The sequence below is a fragment of the Arachis hypogaea genome, chromosome 7 (assembly GCF_003086295.3).
Source record: "Arachis hypogaea cultivar Tifrunner chromosome 7, arahy.Tifrunner.gnm2.J5K5, whole genome shotgun sequence".
Lineage (NCBI taxonomy): Eukaryota > Viridiplantae > Streptophyta > Magnoliopsida > Fabales > Fabaceae > Arachis > Arachis hypogaea.
The window spans coordinates 81455448-81467582 of record NC_092042.1 but is presented as its reverse complement, the minus strand read 5'-3'; the positions used below and the strand labels follow the sequence as shown (position 1 = coordinate 81467582).

The following is a 12135-nucleotide window of genomic DNA, read 5'->3' as shown; positions in this document are numbered from 1 at the left end:
CTTTATCCTTTATATACATTCATCTTCTTCTAGAATTCTCTAACTTTCATAGTCTTTTAGAATCTTCTAAAATATTTCAAGACCTTTTAAGACATTTTAAAACATTCCAAAACCATCTAGAACAATCTCAAAGACGCTAGAATATTATACAAATACCGTTAAATATAACATTTTAAAATTTATTGTGACATATTACCTAATAGAGTATGTTATCGCTTTTATATTCTACAAAGGGCCTAAACCAAAATTTTATTTTGTTTCAAAAAATATGAACATATTGAATTTGAAAACCTTGTTAAAATAATTAATAAAAAAAACTGAACTTTCATTCACTATTAGTTAATATCAAAAACAATAAAAGTTAGGAGAAGAATGGTGAGAGTCTGAGAGATGTTCCAGACGAATCGACTACTGCTACTCTCTTACATTGATGAGAATTATCAACGGAGGTGCTGTAATTTAAGATATCAACTATGTATGGTATTTGCAGCATAGGATCTATCCGCCAAACATGAAATTATCATTTAAGAAATTAGATACTTTTAACTTTCGCATATTGGCTTGTAATTGTTACAAGTAAATGAAGCCTCGGATTTCAAAAGAGAAAATAAAATACCGCTAATTATTTCACCGTTACAAGCAGTTTCCAACGACTAATCAATATGGGTAAAGAAAAAGGAAAATTGCCACTTTTCAGATAGAGCACATATAGGATGGGTAGGATATGAAACCAAAACACATAATGTAGGAGAAAGCCAAAACTCTGGAATAGACAAATTCTTTCGGCTTTGATAGTCATTTATCACCCACCAGAAAATAGAGATCTCCGAGCCAAAGCAGGTACTGAAATGAACTGGTCTATATATCAAACTGCAGCAGCAGGAATGTGTGATTCTACTGACTTCAGTATCTCTTCACCAACTTGTTTGCATCCAACCAGCTTCTGCATAACACAATCCAAACATCAAGTTAGTCACCAAGGAGAAATTCCCTGTAGTGAAGTTTCATTTGCTTCCATGTCCATTTTCATTATATAGTGTCAAGTGTTCAACATAATAAAACAAAGATGCATACTGTTCCAGCAGAATATATGTCCGCAGTTCGAAATCCCCTGTTCAAAGTGTCCAGAACTGCTTTCTCTATTCTTTCAGCAGCCCTTTCTTCTCCAAGGCCATATTTCAAAAGCATAGCAGCACTAAGAACAGTAGCAAATGGGTTTGCCTTGTCCTGCATATAAATAATTATCGTGGTAGCCACTTAGTATCTGTGTTACATGAAGGGAAATGACCAACATGAGTGTATCGGAAACCAACCTGTCCAGCAATATCAGGTGCAGAACCATGTATAGGTTCAAAAAGTCCAGGTCCCTGCTCCAACAAAAATCCAGTAAACTCAAGTTGAAGTGGAAATGTTAACTTGCTCAAAAAATAGTCCAAAGAATTGCAAGATAAACTCAAGAAACATGCTCATCATCATCTATATTCTAATTCATTAAGAATACTCTTTTCATATACCGAAGCACCAATGCTGGCAGAAGGGAGCATCCCAATGCTTCCAGTAATCATTGAAGCCTCATCCGATAATATATCGCCAAATATGTTGTTTGTTAAAACTGTGTCAAACTGCAAGATTCAGAATGAGATATTATAACCCTTACATTTATACATATTTCTTTTGTAAATATAACATTGCATTACAAATAAATGAAATACAGATTATGCTAACTTGTTCCAGAAACAAACCTGTTTCGGGTAGCGAACCAGTTGCATTGCGGCATTATCAACATACATGTGTGTGAGTTCGACATCAGGATATTCCAGTGCTAGTTCTGTAACTATTTTCCTCCAGAGCATTGATGCCTGAAGATTTAAAATATAATTATATTGTCAAATCTATCTCTTATGGCTTAGAAATATTAAATATACCATCAGAACTCAAGGCAAGTGACTTATACTTATTTGTCAAGGTTTCTGGGCCATATAACATAAACAGGTTGTTAAAAGATGACAAATGATACAATCTTCCGGATTTCAAGTATAAGCAAGTTATGGCATGCAGCTTACCAATGTAAGAAAATGTAGATCATCTTAAAATACTCAGTATATCAAACCAGACACAAGAAGCCATGGACATTTCACGCAATGGCAAAAGCTTCACAAAATTTCGCAGTAAGTGTTACGGCTAAAACCAGCACCATATACCTCTAATACATTGGCTTTGTCAACAGAACAAAGTTTTCCACGCCGCTTCCGAGCAATCTCAAATGCCAGACGAGCTATCCGATCAATCTGTCATATATATTGATGATCATGATCATTAATTAATTAGAGGATCATAGATCCATTGAGAATGTACAAAATAGTTATAGAGACAAGAAAGGAAGAACTTCCCACCATAAGAAAACTACAAGCTACTTCAGAGCAACCCAAGAAAAAAAAAAGTGAAAACTGTAAGCAACACATTAACTTAGATGTCCCTTCCACACAATCTTTTTTCCATCCTTCTTTATGAAAGAAACCCCTCCAACATAATCTCACATCAAACAATTGTGAATGTTCTGAATCATTGGATATATTTTTCACATGTGTTGGCTCAATCGACTATTCTGAATCATTGTATAACAATAAAATCTGTAATCAAATAGTGCACATGAATTCTCTTCCACTTAAGTATTAAACCAAGGTCAACAACCTTGACAAATTCTATTGCAACCATAGCTTTTGTTTATATTTCACTCGCAAATCACAAGCAAGTTATAATTCATGCAGAGAAGCATGTCCAATTAGTAAGATACCTCATGAGCAGAGTAAATCTCAGTGTTAAATCCAGTCTCCTGGCCATTTTCATTGGTCCCAAAGCCCCTGGGTTTTCCAAAATATATACCTGAATAAGCAGAGAGCACGGACAAGAAGATTTAACCCTAAGAATCAGGGGACAGCAACTAGAAATTGAGTATAATGAGTGGGGAAGCGAAGGAGGACTAACCGCCAGTGAGTTCCCTCACAACCATGAGATCAACACCTTCAGCAACCTCTTTCTTAAGGGTTGAAGCATCCACCAACTAGAGGATAACCAGCACAAATTAAAAGGCATGCAGATTATTTCCATGTGAGAAGAAGCAGCAAGAGCTGATTAGTACCTGTGGGAAGACAGTGGCTGGTCTGAGATTTGCAAAAACTTGAAGGCCAGACCGGAGCTGAAGCAACCCCGTCTCTGGCTTCAGATGTTTCTCGTTTTTATCCCATTTATAGCCTCCAATGGCACCAAGAAGAACAGCATCGGATTGCTTCGAAACAGAAAGGGTCTCGTCGGGCATGGGGACTCCGGTGGCGTCCAATGCCGCGCCTCCTAGAAGCATCTCTCGGAACTCGTATGTGATCCCTGACGCAATAAGGGGGAGAAAGTTGGGAAAATTGTGGGATTTTGAAGAGTGAAAGAGTGGATGAAGTTGGGAAAAGGGAAATGGGGAGGATACCTTCGAAGGAGCCGGCGAGGACAAGAACGTCTTTTGCGACGGAAATGACTTCGGGGCCGATGCCGTCGCCGGGGAGGAGGGTGATGGTGTAGGAGCGTTTGGAAGGAGGAGCGGCGGCTGCAGAACACCTTACGGAAGCAGGCCTTGAGGAGGTGGATGAGAAGCGATTGAAGTGCGTGAAGGGCTTCGGAGGATGGAACAACTGCAGAGAAGGCGCCATTATTTTTCTGGGTTTCGAGCTCGACTCTTCTCCCACTCTCTTTAGTCTTTACTTCAGCTCATTGGACAATGGCCGACGCCTCCGCACCAACCTTTTTTTATTATTATTTTTTTAATTATTCTTGTTAAATTTTTTTTGGTGTCGTAATGTTTTTAATTTTGTAATTTATTATTATTTTTTTTAAATTTAAGAGTGAGGCTCGAATTCGTAATTTATAAATAAATATAAAAAAATTATTCTAATTGAATTATAGTGTATTGGCTAATTTTGTAGTTTATACGTATATCAACCCTAATATATAGTCACTAAAAAAAACCCTAACTTTATAGTATAAAAATAAATTAAATATTATTATATATATGTAACAAAAGGATTAATTTATCAACAATAATACTCTGTGCATAAATATATATTACTTTATATATCTTTGATGTTTGTTTTATATTTAAATCATCTAATTATTAAGCAATTTTTTTAATGTAAAAAAAATTATGATTTATAAATTTATACCATTAAATACAATAGTCTCACTTTATTTATATCAATCATATATAAATCTTAGTCACACAAAACAGTCATACATAATCCTTTCAAACTCCTAAAGATTTTCATAAATAGTGACATTTATCTAATCACAAATTCACAAGTTATTTTATCTTGCTTGAAGCAAGAATTGGAGTGGTTTTGTGTGTGATTGCTTAATGTAGTTGCAGCCTAAGTAACTTCAAATTTATTCTCCTTCCTTTGAGCTTCTCTCCCTCTTCCTTTCTAGCTTAGTTCAAGTCCAATGAGTTGTTCCAATTGTTGCTATGACTGTTTTTCTGCTGTTGTCACTGCTGTTCTTCTTCTTTTTGTTAAATACTATAATGTCTAAGACATAGTACCTAATTTATTAAAAAAGATAAAAAATAATATTTAATAAATTTTAAATATTTTACTTTTATTTTATATATTTTATTTTTTATTTATAAAAATAAGTTAGATAATTTAAGCATCACAATAAAAGGCACCATAGAATTCACCAAAAATATATAATAAGAGTGAAGCTTGTTGTTCTATCTCTTTATGACTGAAGCTTTGCTGTCTATATAGATTTAGTGAGTTGTGATGGAAGAAAAATATTAAGATAGGAAGAATTGTTAGTTAAATTGTTAGCTGGTTCATTATAGAGATTAGTTTGTCATAGTCAGGTTAGTAAAATTAGTTATTCTCACTTACATGTATGTATATATATGTGACAACAGAATTTGTAATAGTTAAGAAAAATAAATGAAAAATACTTAAGACAGTTTTACCTCCAATCTTCTTTCTCTCTCGAATTGTCTTTCTCACCTTCTACAATCTCCTTCTTTTTTTAATCTACAATTGATTCAGTCATGGACGCAGAATAAGTATTTTCTCACTATAGTATATGACTACAGTAGATACCCTTGAATATTTTTTATGAAATTAAAATCTGAGACAAAAAGACCAATTAAAAACTATGTAACCATCATTAAAAATCAATTTCATAAGACTATAAAGTGCATTTGGTCTGACAATGGCAAGGAGTTCTTAATGCATGACTTTTATGCAGTCAAAGGCATATTGCATCAAAGGTCATGTGTGGCAACTCTACAATAGAATGGAATAGTAGAATGCAAGCACCAGCACATACTGTAGGTAACTCGATCCATTCTATTCCACTCCACTGTCCCTAATTGCTATTGGGAATTTGCCGTCACCCATGCTATCCATTTGATCAATAGATTGCCAAGTTTCATCTTAGAAAACAAAACACCTTTTGAAATGATTTTTAACATCAAACCAGATTTTAAACATTTAAAATTTTTTGGTTATCTCACTTATATCTCAACACTTGCAACTGGTAGGATGAAACTTGATAAACAGGCCAGAAAGTGTGTTTTTTGGGGATATAAGGAAGGGACCAAATGTTACATTGTTTTAGATATATAAAGCAAACAATTATTTGTGTCAAGAGACGTTGTGTTTTTTGAGTCAAGTCTGCCCTTCACTGAGGCAGCGCCTCTCGCACCTCCTGTATCTCGCACAATATGTGCTAAACCCGTTGACCCATTTCTATACATTAAGGCTTATGATGCCACACCACAACATCACAATGACCACAATTCACCCAATATTTCATCACAATTGCCTCTCATTTCACAAAATTCATGTTATCAGATCACCCACACACCACTGAGGACTCACACGGGGCTCTCTCACAAACTCCTACATCAACTCCACTCAGAAGGTCCTCAAGGATCCATAAACCACCACGCCACCTAGCTGATTTTCAGTGCATGCAAACCTCTAAACTTCTTATTGCACAATCATCATCATCCTTGTATCCTCTTTCACATTGCATATCATACCATAAACTCTCATATACTCGCAAGGCATTGTCATTGCCTGTTTCAAATGCATCTGAACCTTCATCTTATGAGGAAGTTGTAACTCAAAGATGCTGGGAAGAGGCCATTAATGTAGAATTAAATGCTCTAAAGTCAAACCAAACATGGGACCTCACCCCTCTTTCCCATGGCAAGTCTGCAATTGGTAATAAATGAATTTTTAAACTGAAATTGAGGCCTGATGGATCTGTTGAACGTCACAAGGCCCGGTTGATTGCAAAGGGTTATACCCAAATTCTTGGTTTTGATTTTTTTTATACATATAGTCCCATTGCGAAGATGACAACCCTTCGGACTGTCTTGACAATTTCAGCAACTAAGAATTGGTATTTGCAACAACTCAATGTCAATATAGCATTTTTATATGGCGATCTGGATGAGGAGATTTATATGAGACCCCCTAAAGGCCTTCATCTACCAAGACCAGACCTAGTCTGCAAACTTAGAAAGTCTCTCTATGGCTTAAAACATGCCAACAGGCAATGGAACGTGAAATTGACTTCAATGTTAGTTAGTTTGGGGTACAAGCAATCCATCAATGATTACTCTCTCTTCACTAAACAATCTGACAAGTCGTTCACTACTGTTTTGGTTTATGTGAATGATTTAATACTGACAGAGGATGACCAAGATGAAATAAGAAAAACAAAGATGGCTCTAGACAAAGCATTCAGCATCAAGGACATAGGTGATCTCAAATATTTCTTAGGATTGAAAATAGCTAGGAGCAACAAAGGTATCTCTGTTTATCAAAGAAAATATGTCACTGGTTTGTTGACGGACTATGACTTGAGTGATGCCAAACCAGTTAGTACTTTCATGGAGTATACATTAAAATTATCCAGATCAGCTGCACCTCTGTATGACGACATTTCAGCATATCGCAGATTGGTTGGGAGATTGGTGTATTTGACCACGACAAGGCCGGACATTTGTTATGCAGTTGGCAAGTTAAGTCAGTGTTTGGACTGCCCCAACAATAGCCCACTATCAAGCAACGATTGGTGTGTTGAAATACCTCAAGAATGCCCCTGCTACTAGCCTTCTATTCCCTACCTCTTCTGACCTCTGTCTGAAAGGCTTCACTAATGCTGATTGGGCATCTTGTCCAGATACCAAGAGGTCAATTTCTGGGTATTGCTTCTTTTTAAATGATGCTTTGGTTTCTTGGAAGAGTGAAAAGCAACTTACTGTAGCAAGGTCATCCTCAGAAGCCGAGTATAGAGCCATGGCAGCTGGTGTGTGTGAGGTTTAATGGTTGTCCTATCTTCTGCACGATCTTAATATTCCTATTACTCAGTCTATTCCCTTTTATTGTGATTACCAGTCTGTCCTTTATATTGCTGCGAATTCTGTGTTTCATGAAAGGACTAAGCACATTGAGGTAGATTGTCATGTGGTGCGAGAAAGAGCTGTGCTTGGGTTAGTTAAGTTGCTACCTATCTCAAGCAAAAATCAAACAGCGGATATCTTCACCAAAGCCTTAGCACCTGGTCCTTTTTAGAACTGTTTTAGCAAGCTAGGCCTGTTCGATTTATATGTTCCTCGATTGAGGGGGAATGGTACCACTGATTTTGTTACTTGATGATTGACATCTTCCCTTATTGCAAGTTAGTGATATGAAATTCTCCATTTCTCCAACTTGAGGAGGAATATTAGTTAGTTAGATAGTGTCATAGTTAAATTGTAGTTTTTTTTTAACCTAAGTTGATATTATGACAGTATGCATAACAATCAACTTAAGGGGGAATATTAGTTGGATAGTTAGCTTGTTAATTGTAGAGATTAGTTTGTCTAAGTCAGGTTAGTAAAATTAGTTATTCTCATTTACATGTATGTATATATATGTGACAGCAGTATTTGTAATAATTAAGAAAAGTAAATGAAAAATACTGAAGGCAGTTTTGTCCCCCAATCTTCTCTCTCAAACTGTCTCTCTCACCTTTTACAATTTCCTTCTTCTTCTAATCAACAATTGATGTAACCATGAACGCAGAACACAGCAGTTTTAACAAAAATATTTTTTAGAAGAGAAAATGATTTTCTTTCCTGGGATGATTTGTGTTTAGCGAAGAAAAAATGTATTTATTTGGGAATTCAACTCTTAATCTCTTTATATAGGCTTTCGGGATTGAATTCTTTTAAAAAAAAAATATAGCATTTCATCTATTTGTATTGAGTTTGATATTTCTTAAAAGAAAAAAAAAAGTTAAAATTATGTAAATTTATTATTTTTGGCTAGTATTTTTAGTTATAAATTTAATATTTTTAATTTAGTAATTTAACAACATATTTTTAACTCATATTTTTAAATATTGTTGTTATTTGTTGAATAAAAACAATAAATTTTGCTATTTTTTTAGTATTTTTCATTTTAAAAAATATGTATCTGTATATGTATGTATGAGATATATTTGTGTTTAGTGGAGAGAAAATGTATTTATTTAGGAATTCAACTCTTAATCTCTTTATATAGGTTTTCAGGATTCAATTCTTTTAAAAGAAAATATAGCATTTCATCTATTTGTATTGAGTTTGATATTTCTTAAAAGAAAAAAAAGTTAAGATTATGTAAAATTTATTATTTTTGGCTAGTACTTTTAGTTATAAATTTAATATTTTTAATTTAGTAATTTAACAACATATTTTTAAATATTGTTGTTATTTGTTGAATAAAAACAATAAATTTTGCTACTTTTTAGCATTTTTCATTTTAAAATATATGTATCTGTATATGTATGTATGAGATATATGTTTAAATTTATATTTTAAGGGAGAATGAATATTATTAATATTTTTATCAATTATAATATAGAGTATTATTATTAATATATATAAGAACTCCGCCTATGTTACACTTGCGGTACATAGCCGGTCCCAAGCCCGGATAAAGGAGGAGGGTTGTGTTAGGTCTTCGGCAACCAACGTAAAAATATAGCCGAACCCCCCATGACATGAATCAAAGACATTATTGCGCTAAAGCTAGGTCGTTACCCGGAAGTAACGCGCCGTATGACTCGAGTACGGTGTCAAAGCAAGAGCCGCTGCATCGGTGCCCGGATGTAGTGTTAAATGAGCAAGGGTTCTCGCGTTTTCGTGAACGGACGAGGGTAAATAAGCTAGTTCACAAAGGAAAAGGTAAAGGTCGAAGCGACAAAAGGTTGAGATTTGGGACATGGAACATAGGCACTCTAACAGGAAAGTCCATGGAGGTGGTGGATACCATGACAAGGAGGAAGATTAACATTATGTGCCTACAAGAAACGAAATGGGTTGGTGCAAAGGCTAGGGAGTTGGATTCTTCTGGTTTCAAACTTTGGTATACAGGAAAGGTGAAGAATAGGAATGGAGTTGGAATAATTGTGGATAAGCAGTGGAAGAAGGACGTAGTTGATGTCAAGAGGGTGGGAGATCGGATCATCTCTATCAAATTGTGGTGGAGGGAGGTGCTTTTCATGTGATTAGCGCCTATGCACCGCAAGTGGGTTCGGACGAACAACACAAGATAAGGTTTTGGGAGGATCTAGAGAGTTTAGTTCAAGGCATATCTTTGGGAGATAAGATTTTCTTAGGAGGAGATTTAAATGGCCATGTTGGGAGAGAAGTGACTGGATATGGGAGTATTCACGGAGGCCATGGTTTCGGGGTGATCAATGCCGAGGGTAAAACTATTTTGGACTTTTCCTCAACTTTTGATCTTCTCATCGCAAATACATGTTTTAAAAAGAGAGACGAACATCTTATAACCTATAAGAGTGGCATGAGAAGCTCTCAAATCGACTTCTTCTTGTTGAGGAGAGTCGACCGGAAATTTTGCATTAACTGTAAAATTATCCCGGGAGAGAGTTTGACAACACAACATAGGGTGCTCGTCATGGATTTTCGCGTTGAGCAAAAGTTGAGGAAAAGACATCATACGAAGAACCCAAGGACGAGGTGGTGGCGGATGAAAGGTGAGGAACAAAGAAGCTTCCTAAGACGGGTAGGAGAAGAGGCAAGGTGGGATGGGAATGGAAGCGCGGAAGAGATGTGGAGGGAGATGGCAGAAGTTATTAGAAGAACAGCAAAAGAAAGTTTTGGTGAATCTAAAGGAATAGGACCAAGAGACAAGGAGTCCTGGTGGTGGAATGCGAGTATACAAGAAAAGATAAAGATAAAAAGAGAATGCTTTAAAGAGTGGTCTTTATGCCGCAATGCAGATAACTGGGAAAAATATAAGGCGGCTAAGAAAGAGACAAAAGTGGCTGTAAGTGAAGCAAGAACAAGAGCATATGAGAGTCTCTACCAGTCTTTGGACACGAAAGAAGGAGAAAAAGGTATATATAGAATTGCAAAGAGCCGGGAAAGAAGAACGAGAGATTTGGATCAGGTTAAGTGCATAAAGGATAAGGATGGAGAGGTGTTGGCTCAAGAGGAGAAGATTAATGAAAGGTGGAAGAGCTACTTCTACGAGTTATTTAATGAGGGACAGAAGACTCTTCCGAGCCTTGGTCGATTATGCACAAGGGAAGAAGATCAAAACTTTGACTACTATCGAAGGATTCGAGACTTCGAGGTAAAAGAGGCTCTAAAGCAGATAAAAAATGGCAGGGCAGTAGGACCTGATAATATCCCGATTGAGGTTTGGAAGGGTCTTGGAGGAAAAGGCATCAACTGGTTAACCAAGCTTTTTAATGAGATTTTAAGGTCAAAGAAGATGCCTGATGAGTGGAGAAAGAGCACCTTGGTACCTATCTACAAGAATAAGGGGGATATACAAAGTTGCGGAAATTATAGAGGGATTAAGCTTATGAGTCATACTATGAAGTTATGGGAAAGGGTGATAGAACGGAGGTTGAGAAAAGAGACACAAGTAACAGAGAACCAATTTGGATTTATGCCAGGCAGATCTACCACTGAAGCAATATACCTATTAAGAAGGATGATGGAGAGGTATCGTAGTAATAAAAGGGATCTACACATGGTGTTTATTGATTTGGAAAAAGCGTATGATAGGGTACCAAGGGAGGTCTTATGGAAGGTTTTAGAAAAGAGGAGAGTAAGGATCGCATATATTCGGGCAATTAAAGACATGTATGATGGGGCCACAACTAGTGTGAAGACTCAAGGTGGTGTGACAGAGGAATTCCCTATTGGTATAGGATTACACCAGGGATCATCCTTAAGTCCATACCTTTTCACATTAGTCTTGGAAGTACTCACAGAGCACATCCAAGAGCCTGTGCCATGGTGCATGCTTTTTGCCGATGATATCGTCCTTATGGGAGAGTCAAGGGAAGACCTAAATAAGAAGTTGGAGTTATGGAGAGAAGCTCTAAAAGTGTATGGTCTGTGCATAAGCCGTAGCAAGACGGAATATATGGAATGTAAGTTCAGTCTGAGAAGGGAAAACTCCAATATAGAGGTGAAAATTGGAGAGAACACCTTACGAAAAGTTAAAAGTTTTAAGTATCTTGGGTGCATCATACAGGATAATGGAGAGATTGAACATGATGTAAATCATAGGATCCAAGCAGGTTGGTCAAAATGGCGGAGTGCATCTGGTTTTATATGCGACAAAAAAGTGCCTTTAAAACTTAAAGGTAAATTCTATCGCACCGCTATAAGACCGGCTATGCTGTATGGTACGGAGTGTTGGGCGGCTAAAGGAGAGCACGAACATAAGCTGAGTGTGGCAGAGATGAAGATGTTGAGATGGATGAGTGGTCACACGCGATTGGATAAAATAAGGAATGAAGATATAAGGGAGAGAGTTGGAGTAGCACCAATTGTGGAAAAGATGGTTGAATCGCGTCTCAGGTGGTTTGGACATGTGAGAAGAAGACCGATAGAACATCCAGTCAGGAGGGTGGATGAGATGGAAGATGGACAAAGGGCGAAAGGCAGAGGAAGACCTAAGAAGACCATCCATGAGGTGGTCAAACGAGATCTACATGTAAATGGTCTCTCTGTAGACATGATACATGACAGAGCACAATAGCGTCGTTTGATTCATGTAGCCGACCCCACTTAGTGGGATAAGGCTT

At 36.6% G+C, this 12135-nt stretch overlaps 1 protein-coding gene across 1 annotated transcript; it reads right to left on the bottom strand.

The window, feature by feature from the left end:
- Nucleotides 1–472: 472 nt before the first annotated feature.
- LOC112703791 (3-isopropylmalate dehydrogenase, chloroplastic) lies at nucleotides 473–3998 on the bottom strand. The gene is made up of 10 exons (XM_025755390.2): nucleotides 3476–3998; nucleotides 3140–3381; nucleotides 2986–3061; nucleotides 2795–2883; nucleotides 2202–2288; nucleotides 1743–1859; nucleotides 1515–1622; nucleotides 1314–1367; nucleotides 1075–1227; nucleotides 473–943 (listed from the first exon to the last, which is right to left on the bottom strand). The coding sequence occupies exons 1-10, from the start codon at nucleotides 3693–3695 to the stop codon at nucleotides 866–868; spliced, it is 1224 nt and encodes a 407-aa protein (XP_025611175.1). The 5' UTR covers nucleotides 3696–3998; the 3' UTR covers nucleotides 473–865.
- Nucleotides 3999–12135: the final 8137 nt, after the last annotated feature.